The following is a 16,853-nucleotide window of genomic DNA, read 5'->3' as shown; positions in this document are numbered from 1 at the left end:
TAAATTTCAGAGTCTGTAAAATGCAAGGGGTGAGAATAGGAAGTAAAAGATGGGACAAAGAGTATGTTTAAAGCATATTTGTAAATAATACATAGAATTGAAAGAAAATGGAAAAACTACCCAATAACTGAGAAATCAAATTAGGCTTTCCACAACACCTTTGTTTTTTTCTGTATTAGCAGGTCTGACTTTATGCTTGCTACATTAATATGCTTTTTTTCTAGTTAATCTAAATAGATGTTAGTCTACTACTATTTACAATCTGTTCAAGGTTTTGATTCACATTGAAGTGGCTGGAAATAATGAAGACAAAAATTTATTTATTCTTTCCTTCATTCACTCTCCAGATGTTTTTTGAGTGCCTGCTATGCGTCAGCACCATGCTAAACTCTGGGTATATAAAGGTCCTTGTTCTCCTAGAGCCTACAGTCTACTGGGGGAAGTAGATCTTAATGAATTAATTGCACAGACGTGAAATTTCAATTCTGACAAGCACTACAAAGAAGCAATATGTGGTACAGAGAGAGGGATTCATAGAGGCAGATGATCAAATGAGGAAAGCCAGGTATGATGTCCCTGAGAGGTATGCAGGAGCTGAGATCTGAAAAATGAAGAGAGGCACAAAGAGGCTTCCAGCCGACGGACACCTGGACGAGGCCCTGTGAGGGGGAGGGGCACGATGGGTACTGGGATGGAAAGGAGGCCAGTGGGTGCACATGTGGGCTGGAGCATGGTCCCAGATCTGGATGGAGAAGCAGTATCTTAGGTTATTTTATACAATGAACTACAGGGAGATTGTTTTAGCGTAACAAGATTGTCAGTGCCAGTTGTGCAATCCATAGCAGAGGCTCTGTTCAAGTGGGTCCTTCTCTTCCTCTCAAATTTTCCTTGAAAAACTCAAGGTCACCACACATTCAGTATCACTCATCTTGGTGTTTACTTGCTTAATTGTGGTTCTATAATTGGCAACCATTGCTTTATGTCAAGGAAGAGCTTTCATTGTTCCTAAAACCTGATGCAATTTATTATATCTGAAAATGCTACATGTAATCTTCATTATTAACATCTACTACTAAATACACTTTTTAGAAAGATCTATGAAATCCTTTGAGGTCTTCCTGGCCAAAAAAGCCCAAAGAATGAGATACTGTCTGACATAATTTTATTTACTCTATAGCACAAGCATTAACTGAAAGAAAAAACCAAATCTACTAATAGGTGTGGATTATCATAAAGAATATGGTCCTCTCTTTAGTGTGTACATAATAGAGGCTAATTTTGCAAACGGTTACTGAATGTAAACAATGACGCTGCAGCAAAGTGAACATGTACTCAGTCTCACAGAGCAAGACTGCAGCTACCAAATTATTCATGATTTTTGCTTGCAAAACAATACGTGCTTTTCACTCACGCCTCTGGTGCCGTTCTCTCTGTTTTAAGTCCAACTCTATGTGGAATTAGACGATGGAGGGAAAGGAGGGAGAGAAAGCATTAGGAGAGAGTATCATGGGGTTCTGATCTGCCCCCTCTCTCAGTATCCTTCATTACTTAAAGAATCCTCATTCATCTTCTTTATTAAATAAAAGGCAGTACAGCATGGTGATTAAGAGCAGAGGCTCTAGAATAAAACTGCCTGGATTATACTGGTGAATAAAACCAAATGACAAAGTTACACAGTAATCAATACAAATCAGGATCAATCAACTTTTTCCCTTAATTTTCTCGCTATTTTAGAAATAACTATAAAAGACTAAGTGTAGCTGATGCGTGTGTGTGTGTGTGTCTGTGTGTGTGTGTGTGTGTGTGTGAGAGAGAGAGAGAGAGACAGAGACAGAGACAGAGAGACAGAGAGAGAGACAGGGAGAAGAGAAAGGTAAGAAGAGAAATTATTTGTGAAACACTCCTATTTGGGTAATTCATAGCAGATTAGCAAAGATTGATAAGCGATGGGTGAAAACTTTATTCAGGCAAATCATCTTTTCACTCATATCAAGGAACTCATATCCTGTTACTGAAATAGCAGGAGCAAGTATTATTACCTAGTATTGTCTCTTATTTCCAAACATTTGCAAAGTATGTTCCTGTTGTGCTCTAGAGTTGAGTCAGAAGTTGCAGCCATTACAAAGCCCTCTGTCAAGGAGAAAATATGATTAGACCAACTGCTTGCACTGACACTTAAAAATTAACTGCGAATCTGTTTGGGGCAGCTAAGGCATTCCCTAAACACTTGCTGGTTGGGAATGTCGGCTTTCAAATCATTATTTTGTATCCCTTAAAGATACATTTTAACTGTTTTAATATGTGAGGAACAGGCCTGCCAAATTGTGCTTATGGCTTTTTAACACAAGCAATTTACAAATGCAATGAAGCAGATAATAGGACACATGATACAGAATTTGAAAATCTGTGTTGATGACACTGCTGCTGTAGAAACATTTTTGGAGCAGCCCTGTGTCCGGTTGCCTGGATAAGAAAAACGTTGTTTCTTATTTCACAGGGGGCCTCTTCCACCCAATGGTGAGTTTAGGGTCGTGTCCTTGAGCACAAATCAATCTCTCTCATGCTAACAATATTCTACTTGAAATCCTCTAGAATTCGTGCATTCACCAAAATACAACAAACAGTAAAAATCTGACTCAGCATTAAAAAAAAATCTGTTCCAGTAACAGTCAAAACTAAGTGTTTTCCTTTTAAAATGAAGGCTTCCGTAGTAACGTATAAGTATGTCGTTTTATTTGTAAACATTTATATATTTGTCAAGAATGCAAAAGGACATTTAATACTGGTTCTGGATATTTATAAATACAATAAATTTTTCATTAAGAAAAGTTTACGAGAAAAATTTTAAAAATAATGGAACTGGAGTCGTTTAAATTTCTTACCTTTTTATTGAAAAAAATTTTGTTTTGCTAAAACAATGTCTCCAAGCTGTGGCCTGATAGGCAGGCTCATTTTAGTTCTGAAGTAGACTAAAGGCACAGTGTGACTTCCTGTCACATTCATTCTCCATCACCAGTGTCCACTTACAATGAATAGTAGGATCATACCTTTAAGCTCAATACCAAGGGATGCCTGGTGAGGCATAACATAATTTTAAAAACTATATTTGTTTATTAGTAAGAGAGACTGTCCACTGCTTCTCTGTACAGACAGTATCAAAAAGTCATCTTGGAATTATCTTTGTTCTTCAAAAAGTCACTTGAGGGACCTCTCAGTTATGAAAATACGGTTCTCTCCCTTTCTAATATCCCTTGGGATGGGAAGACTAATTAGCTTTGAGAGAAGGAAGGGACGAGAACTAAATGTTTCTCCTTGAGATTTTAATTTAGGACAGAACAGACTGACCCTGAACTAGGTCTATAGGCCAAATGGAATACAAATACCTTGAAGGCAGAGACTGGACTGTTGTCCTAGACTTCCTAGAAGGGTCTAAGAGTAGGGGCTGCATTCTGATACTAGCCATGCTTTGAGGAGAAATGGCTGAGCATGGTATAAAGACTTAAAAAGCTATAGTCTTGGATCCTAGTGTAGGAAACCACTACAAGTGTGGAAGGATCCAGACAAGCAAGTCACTAAGAAATGATACCAAATGGCACCAACCAGAACATCAGAACTCCAGTAGACTACAAGGTCTTGCTCTCCAATGAGAAACTGGAAATAAGACTGCCCCCTCCCTTGACATTTCAGGGCAGTCCAGATCAGGGTGAAGAATGATATGCTGGATGAGTATCGTTCTTGCTATGAACGCAATGAATGGAAAAGTAGATGTGTGACTGTATTGCTACCCCCAGACAATGAACATGTACTTTAATACCAGAAATGATGTGGTCAAGCTGGACTACATCTGATTATTAATTCAGCTATTTTTTTCATTCTCCACCTCACTCCATGAAGGATTTAAGACTGAATTATGTAAACCTCCTCCTTTCTGTACTTGGTACTTTCAGTTCCGCTGTTTCCAGTCGACCCATGATGGCCCTCCTTTAATCCTTTGCACTGATCTATAAATTACTTGCACATCAAGGCCCTTTACTGGTATGTTTTGCCTTGGTTCATTCTCTATTAGAGAAGCAATCCCTAACCTCACTAAATTCTAGAAACAGGGATGCAGACCTCACCTCTTGATGAAAGGAATGGCAAAGAGTTTGCAGCCATGTGTTAAAACTACTATAGTTCAGCCTGTGGCTGCAAACTTTTTACATTCCCTCCACAATCAAATATGCTTTTACTCTCCCAGGATCCCCAGAAGCCTCATCCAATCAAGGCATCAGGCTCAAGCTAAAGGTCTGAATCTCATCACCTAAGTCAGGTCCAGGGGTTGATGAAGCTCTTCAGGGCTGGTTCCTCTTGTAAGGATGGTGTCTTTAGCTAGATCATTGAATTCATTAGGTATATTTCCTAATTACCATTGGCAACAGTGTTGCCAAACCTTCACCACCGCATAACAAAATGCCCTTCCCTCCTGCTTCCAATTACATTTCCTCCCTTTCCTTCAAACTCTGGCCAACAACCCCTTCAAAGTCCACCTGGCTTCTGAACACCACCTGGTCTCCAAAACCAATGCCCGTATTTTAGGTTTTGTTAAGCTAGCATCCCACTTCCAGATATCAAGTTTTGTCCTGCTTATCTATTATTGCACCCCCAAACCCACTGGCTTAATACAACCATTTTATTTTGCTCATGACTTTGGGAGTTAGGAATTTGGGGAAGGCTTAGCTGAGTCCCTTGGGGCTCTCTCACGCAGCAGCCAGATGTTGAGTGGGGCTTCAATCATCTGAAAACCCTCAGGGCTGACAGTAAACACTATCTATCCCTAGGAGCTCAGCCCAGCCTATTGAGTAGGACCCCTATATGGGGCTTCTCCATGTTGCTTGGGTTTCTCACAGGATAGTGACAGAGTTCTAGGCTTGTTTGCATAAATTTACTTTCTTGTTAACTTCCTATCTTCTCAACTAACAGGAATAATTATTCCGGAGAAAGATTAAAAAACAAAACCAAAAACAAACTTTAGACCCTAACTGTAAGTGCTTCCTGTGTAAATACAATAATGAAATAACTAACTCTCTCAATTGGAAATCCATTTAAAAAAAAAAGAAAGAAAAAATTATTGAATGTTAAAATTGTGCTATTGTATACATAATGTTAGCACAAGGACAGCAAGAACAATTTGCATAATAAATATTCCTATTCTTTTTTTCTAGTTAGCACAATTGAATAGCACCCATCAGTGAAGTAGCACAAAAGAGGGCTATTACCATAAATGTTTGACCTTTGAAGGAGATTTGATACCGTCTACCCAGACTCCACTTCACCCACTTGAACGGAGGTTCTGCCTTTCATCAGTTGAATGTCAAGTGCCTTTGTTGCATCCAAGTGTTACCCTAGCTGGCCATATTCTACACAAAGGGCAAAGAACAGTTTTTTTCTTGGAAGAATTTGTAAGAAACATGGCTCTTTCATGGGAGCACTTCTTATGAAAAGAACATGGATGAAAGTAACCCTAAGAAGGTCCTGATCTAACAAAATGGCAAAAGATGCAAAACTACTTACAACACATCAGTAAAACTGACTTAGCTTCATCTTTCCTCAGGTGAAGGTACACATTCTTTCATGTTAAAAAAAATTCTTAACACTCCTACTAACCTCTGCCAAGCGTTTTCCTTCATTCTTCTTTTAGTCCAGCATTGTAAGAGTTAAATTTATCTTAGAAACAGGCAAGTATGGCTATTTGTAGTTCAGGGATGAGAAATATACATATATTAAATTTTGTGAGTCGCTCATTTTAATCAGTGGCATAAGGATTAATTTAGAGGAAACACTAAATTAATTCAATATTACACACAGTTTTTCATTGAGGAATCTTTATCTTCCAATTTCCTTATGTGAATTAAGGCATTTACAAACTGAATCTGGAGATCGTGAACAAAAAGGCAAATTTCTCATCTTGCTCCAGAGGGAATGACAGTACACACTCCCGTTCCTTCTACCGTGCTGACAAGGGAGAGAGTTGCAGTGGCTTTCCCAGCTCTAGATAAGGACAGAAGGCATTTCTCTACGTATTACAAGAGACTGGCTCTGAGATACAGAGGAAAGACTTACTCAATTATGCCATAACGCCTCCTAAGGGAAAGATTTTGGGCACAATAAGAGATCCTTATGAAGTCCCTGTGTGCATTCAAACTTTAATAACCAAAATTATGGGTTGCTATAGGAACAAAATAGTAAATTACATTTAAAAGCAATTTATTAAAATTCAGAACAGCTAAATTATACAATGGTAGCAAATGAAGTACTGCCTCTTACTCTTATGTAGCATTATTGGCGTAGCTGGATATTATTTCATTTACTCCTCATAACAGCCCTGCAAAGTAGGTAGTGTTTCCATATTTTTACAGGTGAGAAAACTACTGAGATTTAGAAAGTAGCTCAAGTCCACCAAGTAATATGGGGAAACCCTAGATCTGCTTGACTCCAAATCTTTTTTTCTCTCATGCAACATACTTCCACTCGATGACAAAAAGTAAAAACAAAACAATTACAGAGACAGACATGTGTCCCAAAGTTGGAGAAGCTAAAATTCTATTAGTTGTATAAGAAAATTCACTGTATTATAATATTCAATTTATATATTTATGTATTGTGCTACTAATGCATTAATGTTTAGAAGTTCAAATACACTGAAGAAATAACAAAGGAATCTTCTGAAGACCTAATAGCACATTATTTGGTTTTGTGGTTTATACTCCTTTATTCTTCTCTCCTTCCCTATCTTCCTGCCTTACTTTTTTGAATTCTCCATTTATGTGTAGTTTTCACCTGGTATTACTCAGATGATATTTTGGAAATTACTTTCAATTGCTGTTCTCAAAGTATTTCTCTTTACTGGAAGATAAAACTGAAGACCAGAGAAAAGTATTTTCCATTGTTCTCTAGGTAGGCACTGCCTTCTTTCTGCTGATACAATCTATCCACATTAACTCTAGGCATTAATTATTGTTACTAGAAGCTATTATCTGACTTTTACACTCCCCCCCACCAATAATAATAAAGTTTCCTAAGTCAGCATCTAAGTCAGCATCTAAGGACTTAAGTCTCTGGGGATAATGTAATACATTCATATGCAATGGTGAAATCTTTTTACAGAAAATATTCACACCAGTTCCTTTGGTAGTTTTTTCTTAAATTGAAGTAGAGCTGATTTACAAATCTCTATTTTATTTATTTCCTCTCTGTTCTTTAATATTTCCTTCCTTCTGCTGACTTTGGGTTTTGTTTGTTCTTCTTTTTCTAATTCCTTTAGGTGGCAGTTTAGCCTGTTTATTTGAGATTTTTCTTATTTCTTAAGGAACACCTGTAACTGTTTATTATAGTTATAGTTGCTTTAGAATTTTCTGTTTTTTAGTCTTTAAGTGGTTGATCATCAGCCCTTATTATATATTTGCATTTCCTAGTGAGATTTTCCCTTTTAGATTCTTACTTCTTTTCCACTTAGATAAGACCCTTTAACATTTCCTCTATTCAAAATGATAATCTTGCTGGGTAGGGTATTGTAGGTTGCAGGGTTTTCCCTTCAGCACTTTGAATATATCTTGCCACTCTCTTCTGGCCTGAAAACTTTCTGCAGAGAAATCAGCTGATAGCCTTACAGGGATTCCCTTGTATATGACTCCTTGTTTTCTCTTGCTGCCTTTAGAATTCTCTTTAGCTTTGACTTTTGCCATTTTAATTATATATGTCTTGCTGCGGGTATTTTTTGGGTTCATCATGTTTGGGACTCTCTGTGCTTCCTGTACCTGGATGTCTATTTCCTTCTTCAGGTTTGGGAAGTTTTCAACCATAATTTCATCAAATACATTTTCAATCCCCTTCTCTCTTCTTCTGGGACTCCTATAGTGTGAAGGTTCATATGCTTAATGCTATCTCAGAGATCTCTTAAACTGTTTCAAGTTTTTATTTATTTAGTTATTTATTTATTTTGCTGTTCTGATTCAGTGATTCCCGTTATTCTATCTTTCACATCACATATACATTCTTCTGGATCACTCAGTCTGCTCTTCATTCCTTCTAGTGTGTTTATTTCAGCTATTGAATTCTTCATTTCTGATTGGGTCTTTTTTGTATTTTATAGTTCCTTGTTAAAATTTTTACTGTGTACATCTATTTTTTTTTCCTAATTCAGTAAACATTTTAATTACTAATGCTTTGAATTCTTTATCTGGTAAATTGTTTATTTCTATTTCATTATTTTTTTCAGAGTGTTTCTTTTGCTCTTTTAATTGACAGCAGTTCCTCTGCTTTTTCATTTTGCTTAACTTTCTCTGCCTCTATGAATTTAGGTGAAACAGTTACCTTGTTGCTTGAAGGGTTGTTCTTATGCGGGGCCATTCCTGTACAGGTGCGGTGTGTCCACTGCCTTTGGCGGGAGAGCTGGATTTGATATGGATCCAAGTCACATCTTTCCTCAGGGTTTGCTGGCAGCTATCACCTTGGTAGGGGGTGGGGCTAGAGATGGAGAGGCTAGAGCTGGAGCCCAGTGTGAGGCAGGGCTCTTTCTGCTCAGTGGCTGTCACTGCCCTATCAGGGGTGGGGTCTGAGCCCAAGTTGCTGGAGCAGAAGCCCTGAGGGTCGGGCTCAGGCTGGCTCTGTTCCCCTTAAGTGTGTGTTCCCCTCTCTCTGAACTGGCACCTTTGCCCCAGAGTGGGGGAGTGCTGAAGCAAGTGGGGCTTGTGAGGGCTCTCTGCTCCTGTTGTCTGCAGACAGAGGTCCAAGCTGTCTCTAATGCACTGCCTGTGCAGGCATGCACAACCGTTTTCCTTGTTCCGCTCAGACGCAGACTCAGGTGCAAGTCCCCTTTGTTCCTCACAGCAGGTCACTGTCCTCAGCCTCCACCACCCCCGCCCTGTTGTTGAGCCGTATCACTGGGCAGGTGAGGCCTATGTGGACACTTGGCCTGTGATCAGGGGGTAAGCTGTGGTGGAGCAGCTGCTGTCAGAGGTCGGGGCTACTTCAGATGCACTGCTTGAGTAAGCTCAACAGTGGCTGCCACCATCCCACCCAGGCCATGCCCAGGGACTAGCTCATCTCTGCGTCCCACAGTCGAGTCTTCTCCCCAGTCATGGCTGCCCCAGATCCAGTGCTGCTCTGTGACATGGAATGAGCAGAATCAGAGCCTTTGCTTGGCTTGGGTGTGTGCCAAGGCAGTTATGGGAAACCCAGCAGCCACTAGAGCAGACCACTCTCCACCCTGCCTCAGGGCAAGACAGCACATGAGTGTTCCTCACAACTGGAGTCCAGGCTTCCCAGGACTTCCCTAACAGGCCCCCTGGACTTCCCTAACAGCCCCCCTGTTAGACCCAGCAGTCCTCCAACCAGCTAAGAGGGCTCATCTCCTCTGTATAGGACCCCAGGACTGGGGCACCCAATCTGTGGCTCTCACTGCTTACTCCCCAGGGTGAGTGTCCAACTGTGTGATCTTTCTTGCCCTCTGAAGTCCCCTCCCAGGAGCACAGGTCCTGATCTGATTGCTTTTTTTTTTTCCCTTCCTACCCAATTATGTGTGTATCATTCTTACAGCCTTGGAGTCTTTCTGCCAGTTTCCAGTTAGTTTTCAGTGAGAGTTGTTCCACATGTAGATGTATGTTTGATGTGTTTGTGGAGGGAGGTGAGCTCCATGTCCTCTGACTCTGCCATCTTGATTGATCCCCTTTGGTAGTTTTTAAAACAACCCAAATAAAGATCATCTATATTTGCCCTCTTTATTTTCACTTCCATAGAAAAATCTTTAATCTAACAATGAACAACAGGATATCTCTTTCTGGTAGGCAAAGACAATAGGATTTCCTATATGTCAATGAACTATTTGGTGAAATTCTTACTTCTTTTTAATTTACTTATAAAAAGAAAAGGTTATGTATTACTTAAACTTATCTAGGCCCTAGTTCTTATTAGTAAATAGCAATATGAACTTTATTAGCTGCTTAATAAAATTTCAAAAGTAAAAATGATTAAAAAGCAACCATAAGGTTTTTTTGTTCTTCTGTATAATTATATTTACCTAAGTAATTTAGGCTTGCCTTTGGATAAACTGCTTTGTGTTTATTTTTCATTGCATCTGCTACCCAGTGAGTCCTGGTGAGGTACATTCCCTTCAGAAAATATAATAATCGATAATAAGAAGGATTTTGGAAGAAAATGATTAATGTTAAAAATGTGACATTGACTTAGTTATTTAATTAGCAAATGTTAAATATCTTCTATACCTGTATTTACTCACCCACAAGTCCTAAAAGAATGTAGGCAATAATGAACAGTATGAAGATCATGCAGCACAGCACATCTGTACAACTCCTAAAAACAAAAAGGAACAAAGAATTAAAAGCGTCCTGAGAAGATTCACATAGCATCCGTTTTCCTCCCTCTTATGGACTTAATGTGTCTCCCCCAATTCCCTATGTTGAAACCGAACCCCCAAGGTGATGGTATTAAAAGGTGTGTGTCGGGGGAGAATTAAAAGGGGTACAAAATAACTTATTGTTCACTGCAAAAAAATATAAGAAGGGAGAAAAGACAATAACAACAGTGATATGCCATTTTATACCTAATAATTCTGAAAGGTAAATCGGATGCATTTCTGCAATCAAAGACTTTAGCAGCAGGGAGTGGTTATAGTTCCATGATTAAAGAAGTTTCCCCAGAGCTGTTAATATTTATTTTCTTGATTCTGTATTTGTAAAATGTTTTTAGAGGTTAGAGTACACCAACATCAAGAAACTTTTTTATTTGAAATTGTAATTTAAGCTATTTGATTTTCTTCATGCTTCCCAATACATGGTATAATAAAACAAATAAGCCATTTCCATTCCTCTCTCTCTCCATTATCTTTCTACATGCACATTTAAAGGATACTATTATTAAATAAAGGATTGACTGCATAAGCTTTCTATGAGGAATGGAGTTGCAATTATTTGAACAATAATGTCTATAATGCATTAAAAAATGAAATGCGTCTAAATGGTAATTTTCCAGCTATTCTGAAAGCTGGATATCGTGAAATGAGGTTTAGAGAAAATTTAGCTCATAGAGACTTGGTTATTTTCTAAGGGATCACAAGTCAAACCAGTATCCAGTAGGATACTCAGGCTTTCAACTAAAGTATTTCCTATTTCTAATATTAAATTTTGTTCAGCTCCTAAGTGGTCTAGAAGGTCAAAACTATATCTTGAAAGTATGAAACAATACAATCATTCTTTCTTGAAACTTAATGAAGAATCTATTAGTAAAAGAAAAAGATGGACCTATTTGACAGGATTAAAAGATGTGCATGAGAATTTCCATAGCAAAAACTTCTTGTTCTAGAGGGCATATGGATATGTTCCAGTCTTCTACCACAGGCAGGCGGAAGTTACATTCTATTTTTAGTGGTGGTAGTAATAATAATAACGAATGATAATTGTACAGTAACAGACACAGTAATACCTTACACATTGATAAATCCCTGTTTTACCTTTACTGCTCTCACATACATAACTTTGGTTTTTAGGGGTAATGAGGTAAGCTGACTTATGTAAGGTCCATGAGAGAGAGGTAGTTACAGAGGCAGACAAATATCTACGTCTCTGCTGCCTAACCTTTCTCATTTAGTGGTTATTCTAATAAGATTACAACTTTCTAGAAAGACTCCAAGTAGCCATATCTAAAACTCCACACACATCCTTATTACTCTACCTCACAATAGGAAATGGATCCACCATAAGGAAAGCTAATCACAGATAATTCAGAAACGAACTATCACTTGTTTAAGTCTAATTTCAACCCAGGAATTTTAAATTTCATTGGGACTGAAGAATTATGAGAATAATAAAAAGAGAAGAAAACAGGCACTCTAGTTTTCTTTGGTTAACAACCACTGAAGGGCTTCGCTGGTGGCGCAGTGGTTGAGAGTCCGCCTGCCGATGCAGGGGACGCGGGTTCATGCCCCGGTCCGGGAAGATCCCACGTGCCGTGGAGCGGCTGGGCCCGTGAGCCATGGCCGCTGAGCCTGCGCGTCCGGAGCCTGTGCTCCGCAACGGGAGAGGCCACAACAGTGAGAGGCCCGCGTACCGCAAAAAACAAAAAACAACCATTGAAGGCAAAACCTGGTGGGGGTGAAGAGAGGATCTGGCTCGTGTGCATTCTGACACATCCTACTCAAGATCAGGTTCTCATCATGTCAGGGCAGTTGCTGAATAGCCTGATACCTAATAACGAATGCCTGCAGGTGAGGAACTAAAGGGGAGAAAACTAGAACAGTGGTATGTTTTTACTAGAAATCTTGAAGCTGTCAAAGCCCTGTGTGTAATGGTAACTACCAAGGAGACAGGGATGTAACCAGAAGCCCCAGCCAGGATGGCCAGCATACTGTAATATTATATCTATAATATGTTTATATCTACATAGTTACATTGTATATAATACATACTATAATGCATGTTTATAATGACAATATCATATAGTATTATAATGTTTTCTCTTCATATTATGTAGTAAGCACAGAGAGAAGTAAACATACTAGAAAGATGAATAAAAGAAACTTAAAAACAGAGCACAAGGAAAGAAGCAGAAACACCCGCCCCCCAAAATTTCTAAAAAGTAAAACCCACACTCCTCGGCTACTGGCCCTAATGAATGGCATCAGTCAGGGTTTGGTTCCATGTGGGGTTTTACATTATGATTTCTCTTTCTTTTTGGTGCCAAGGACACACTACAGCCCCAGGGGCTACTGTGTACCCACACAACCTCTCTCTACCCCTTCCCCCAGCAGTCTCTCGCCACAGTGGGACAGCATTTCTCAGTAATTCACACCTTGAGATGTTTGGGGATTCTATTCTGGGACTAGGAAGGATAACGAATTCATGTCCGCTTTGCTTTTCTGGAACTCTGCTTTAGAGAAATAGAAGCCCATACCCCATGGCCAGACTGGTTAATTTCATTTTATTTAAGCATGGAAAAATGTTGAACAAAGTGAAAATTATGGAAAATTCAAGAGTTTCAAAACATAGGAAAGCTTTTCTAGATGAAACATTCTTATTTCTGAAATTTTTCCTATAGTGATTTGATTCCCTTTGCTGTTTAAAATTTTTCTTTTAAAAATAGGTGTGTGTGTGTGTCTGTGTGTGTGTGCTTTCAGATAATTACAGTTATCTGTCATTTTTTTCCCCAGTAACTCATCTATTTCTCTCCACTTCCTCAGATACATTCCCTACTGGAAAAAAATCACTGCTTAGAAAGTTATTGGGAAATTGAATATGAAGAAAATATAAAATATAGCTTGGGCACCATTTTGGGAGTCAGGAACACAGCAGAAGCTTAATTCAAATTTTAGAAGTTATAGCACATCATCATTGTTTCTTTCTTTGATTTCAAGGTATCTTTACAATCCCAAGTATTCTGTAGAAAATGAGCTATTTTTTAAAAACCAAGTACTTAATTTGGATAATTTTTAATACTCTTAAGATAGCTATTGAGGTAACTGGGTGATACAAGCTCATGGTTTAAAATCATTCTTAATCATGTTCTAGCTAGCGGCCTGTCATAGCTGTACATTTTCCTCAGTTGGGTTCATTTTTACTTTTATAGTAAGAACCACTATAAGAACCACTGTATTAACCTAAAAATGGGTTGCATGCCACTGAGTTCTAGAAAGAAGATTAAATATACCTGAACCCTCTCCCCTACCCTCCCTCCAAATCAAAGTCCAATTTTTTCAAAAAAAGCTGCTTACACTCACGTTATAAGAAAGTTATTCAAATTTTTATTCAGATTAAGCTGTCCTGGCATAAAAGTATTTTCAAAAGTTAAACTAGAAGTACCATTGCTATCTTATATCTATTTTTCCAAATTGCAATAAGAATAGGATCCCAATTATATAATCATTTGCAGATTTCCCTTTCCTTCCTATCTCTAACCCACAAGTACAGAATGCCTACAGTCACCTCAACTTTAAGCCTTGGGAGTTTCCTTTGACTTTCCCTTTTTCGTTGCTTATCTTTCATATTCGGTTGATAAGTTCTCTTGATTCCTTCTCTCTGATGTGTCTTTCATCCACCCCTTCCTTTCTATTCCTGCTGCCTGGACTTGGTCCACATTCTCTTAACCTCTCTTCAAACTACTACTGTGGTCCCTTAATTGGGCTCCTGCATGTAGTCCCTGCCTGATCCAAATCATTCTGCACATCACTGATATCACTGATAGGGGACAATGTCACTTTATTATTTAAAAATTGCAGTGCTTCTCCACCACCTGTTCAATAATTTCCAAATGCCTTAGCTTTATGTTTAAGAACCTACAGATTTAATCCTAGTTCAAGCCCCAGACTACCTTTCTAGCTTTTCTGCCTCTATTCATCTCAATGTGCTTCAACCAACTTGGACTTTTTCACTTACTGAATACACCATGAAATCTCCCTTGACCACACTCAGAGCTCTCTGCTCATGGTCCTTTTAGACTCATCCTCCTGGGACATCATATGTCCCAATTTGTATGAAACAGCCAGGGTTTACACCTATTATCCCGGAGTAACAATTAGCAATATTCCCTTTTACTATGAAAAGTGCCCCAGTGTGGATCTCAACCCCATCTACTAAAATCCCATTCTTCATATGGTTGGATTCCCTTCCTTTTCTAGGGCTGAATAACATTCCATTGTATGTATATGTCATATTTTTTAACCTATTCATTTGTCAATGAACATTTAGGCTGTTTCCACATCTTAGCTATTGTGAATAGTGCTGCAGTGAACATGGGAGTGCAGATATATCTTTGAGATCCTGATTTCAATTCTTTTGGACAATGTGGATAAACCTAGAGGAACTTATGCTAAGTGAAGTAAGCCAATCACAGAAAGACAAATAACTGCAGGATTCTACTAATTTGAGATATCTAAAATAGTCAAACTCATAGAAAGTAGAATGGTGGTTGCCAGGGGCAGGAGAGAGAGGCAAATGGGGAGTTACTTATTCAATGGCAATAAGTTCCAAGTATGCAAGATGAATAAGTTCTAGAGAACTCTGGTACAACATTGTGCCTATATGTTTAACACTACTGTATTGGGCACTGAAAAATTTGTTAAGAGGGGAGATCTCACATTAAGTGTTCTTACCACAATTAAAAAAAAACACATAGCATGGAAGACATGATAACCATGGCAAGGCTGCAATATATAGGAATATATTTGTGCAAGTTCATAAGTTATTTGCATTTAAAATTTTGCTATGAGTAAGCATAATACAGGTATTAAATATGTGATTGCAAATGTAAAACTTTTTTAACTTAAAAAAATTAAAGGGGGGACCTGTAAGATGGCAGAGGAGTAAGACATGGAGATCGTCTTCCTCCCCACAAACATATCAAAAATAAATCTACATGTGGAACAACACCTGCTAAACACTGGCAGAAGACCTCAGACTTCCCAAAAGGAAAGAAACTCCCCACATACGTGGCCGTGTGGCTGACAGGATCTTGGTTCTCTGGCTGGGTGTCAGGCCTGAGCCTCTGAGGTGGGAGAGCCAACTTCAGGACACTGGACCACAAGACCTCCTGGTCCCACATAATATCAATCAGTGTGAGCTCTCCCAGACAGCTCTGTCTCAATGCTAAGACCCAGCTCCACTGAACGACCAGCAAGCTCCAGTGCTGGACACCCCATGACAAACAACTAGCAAGACAGGAACACAATCCCACCCGTTAGCAGAGAGCCTGCCTAAAATCATACTAAGTTCACAGACACTCAAAAACACACCACCGGATGCACTCCTGCCCACCAGAAAGACAAGATCCAGACTCATCCACCAGAACACAGGCACCAGTACCCTCCACCAGGAAGCCTACATAACCCACCGAACCAACCTTACCTACTGGGGACAGACACCAAAAACAATAGGAACTATGAACCTGCAGCCTGCGAAAAGGAAACCCCAAACACAGTAAGTTAAGCAAAATGAGAAGACAAAGGAATACGCAGCAGATGAAGGAGCAAAGTAAAAACCCACCAGACCAAACAAATGAAGAGGAAATAGGCAGTCTACATGAAAAAGAATTCAGAATAATGATAGTAAAGATGATGCAAAATATTGGAAATAGAATAGAGAAAATACAAGAAAGTTTTAACAAGAACGTAGAAGAACTAAAGAGCAAACCAACAGTAATGAACAACATAATAAATGAAATTAAAAGTTCTCTAGAAGGAATCAATAGCAGAATAACTGAGGCAGAAGAACAGAAAAGTGACTGGAAGATAAAATAGTGGAAATAACTACGGCAGACCAGAATAAAGAAAAAAGGATGAAAAGAACTGAGGACAGTCTCAGAGACATCTGGGACAACATTAAAGGCACCAACATTCGAATTATTAGGGGTCCCAGAAGAAGAAGATAAAAAAAAGGGACTGAGAAAATATTAGAAGAGATTATAGTTGAAAACTTCCCTAAAATGGGAAAGGAAATAGTCAGTCAAGTACAGGAAGTGCAGAAAGTCCCATATAGGATAAATCCAAGGAGAAACACGCCGAGACACATAGTAATCAAAGTGACAAAAATTAAACACAAAGAAAAAAATATTAAAAGCAGCAAGGGAAAAGCAACAAATAACATACAAGGGAATCCTCAGAAGGTTAACAGCTGATCTTTCAGCAGAAACTCTGCAAGCCAGAAGGGAATGGCAGGACATATTTAAAGTGATGAAAGGGAAAAACTTACAACCAAGATTACTCTACCCAAAAAAGATCTCATTCAGATTTGAGGGAGAAATTAAAACCTTTGCAGACAAGCAAAAGCTAAGAGAATTCAGCACCACCAACCAGCTTTACAACAAATGCTAAA

General features: G+C 38.8%; 1 protein-coding gene across 1 annotated transcript in view; it reads right to left on the bottom strand.

Moving 5' to 3' along the window:
• Nucleotides 1-16,853, bottom strand: part of SLC44A5 (solute carrier family 44 member 5) — a 376,131-nt gene that overhangs the window by 88,402 nt on the left and 270,876 nt on the right. Inside the window, exon 3 of the mRNA XM_060142527.1 lies at nucleotides 10,274-10,347. Coding sequence (XP_059998510.1) covers nucleotides 10,274-10,347 — 74 coding nt within the window. The remainder of the gene's footprint in view (nucleotides 1-10,273; nucleotides 10,348-16,853) is intronic.

This window comes from Lagenorhynchus albirostris, chromosome 2 (genome assembly GCF_949774975.1).
Source record: "Lagenorhynchus albirostris chromosome 2, mLagAlb1.1, whole genome shotgun sequence".
In the NCBI taxonomy this organism is placed as follows: domain Eukaryota; kingdom Metazoa; phylum Chordata; class Mammalia; order Artiodactyla; family Delphinidae; genus Lagenorhynchus; species Lagenorhynchus albirostris.
This window is presented reverse-complemented; position numbering and strand designations above follow the sequence as displayed.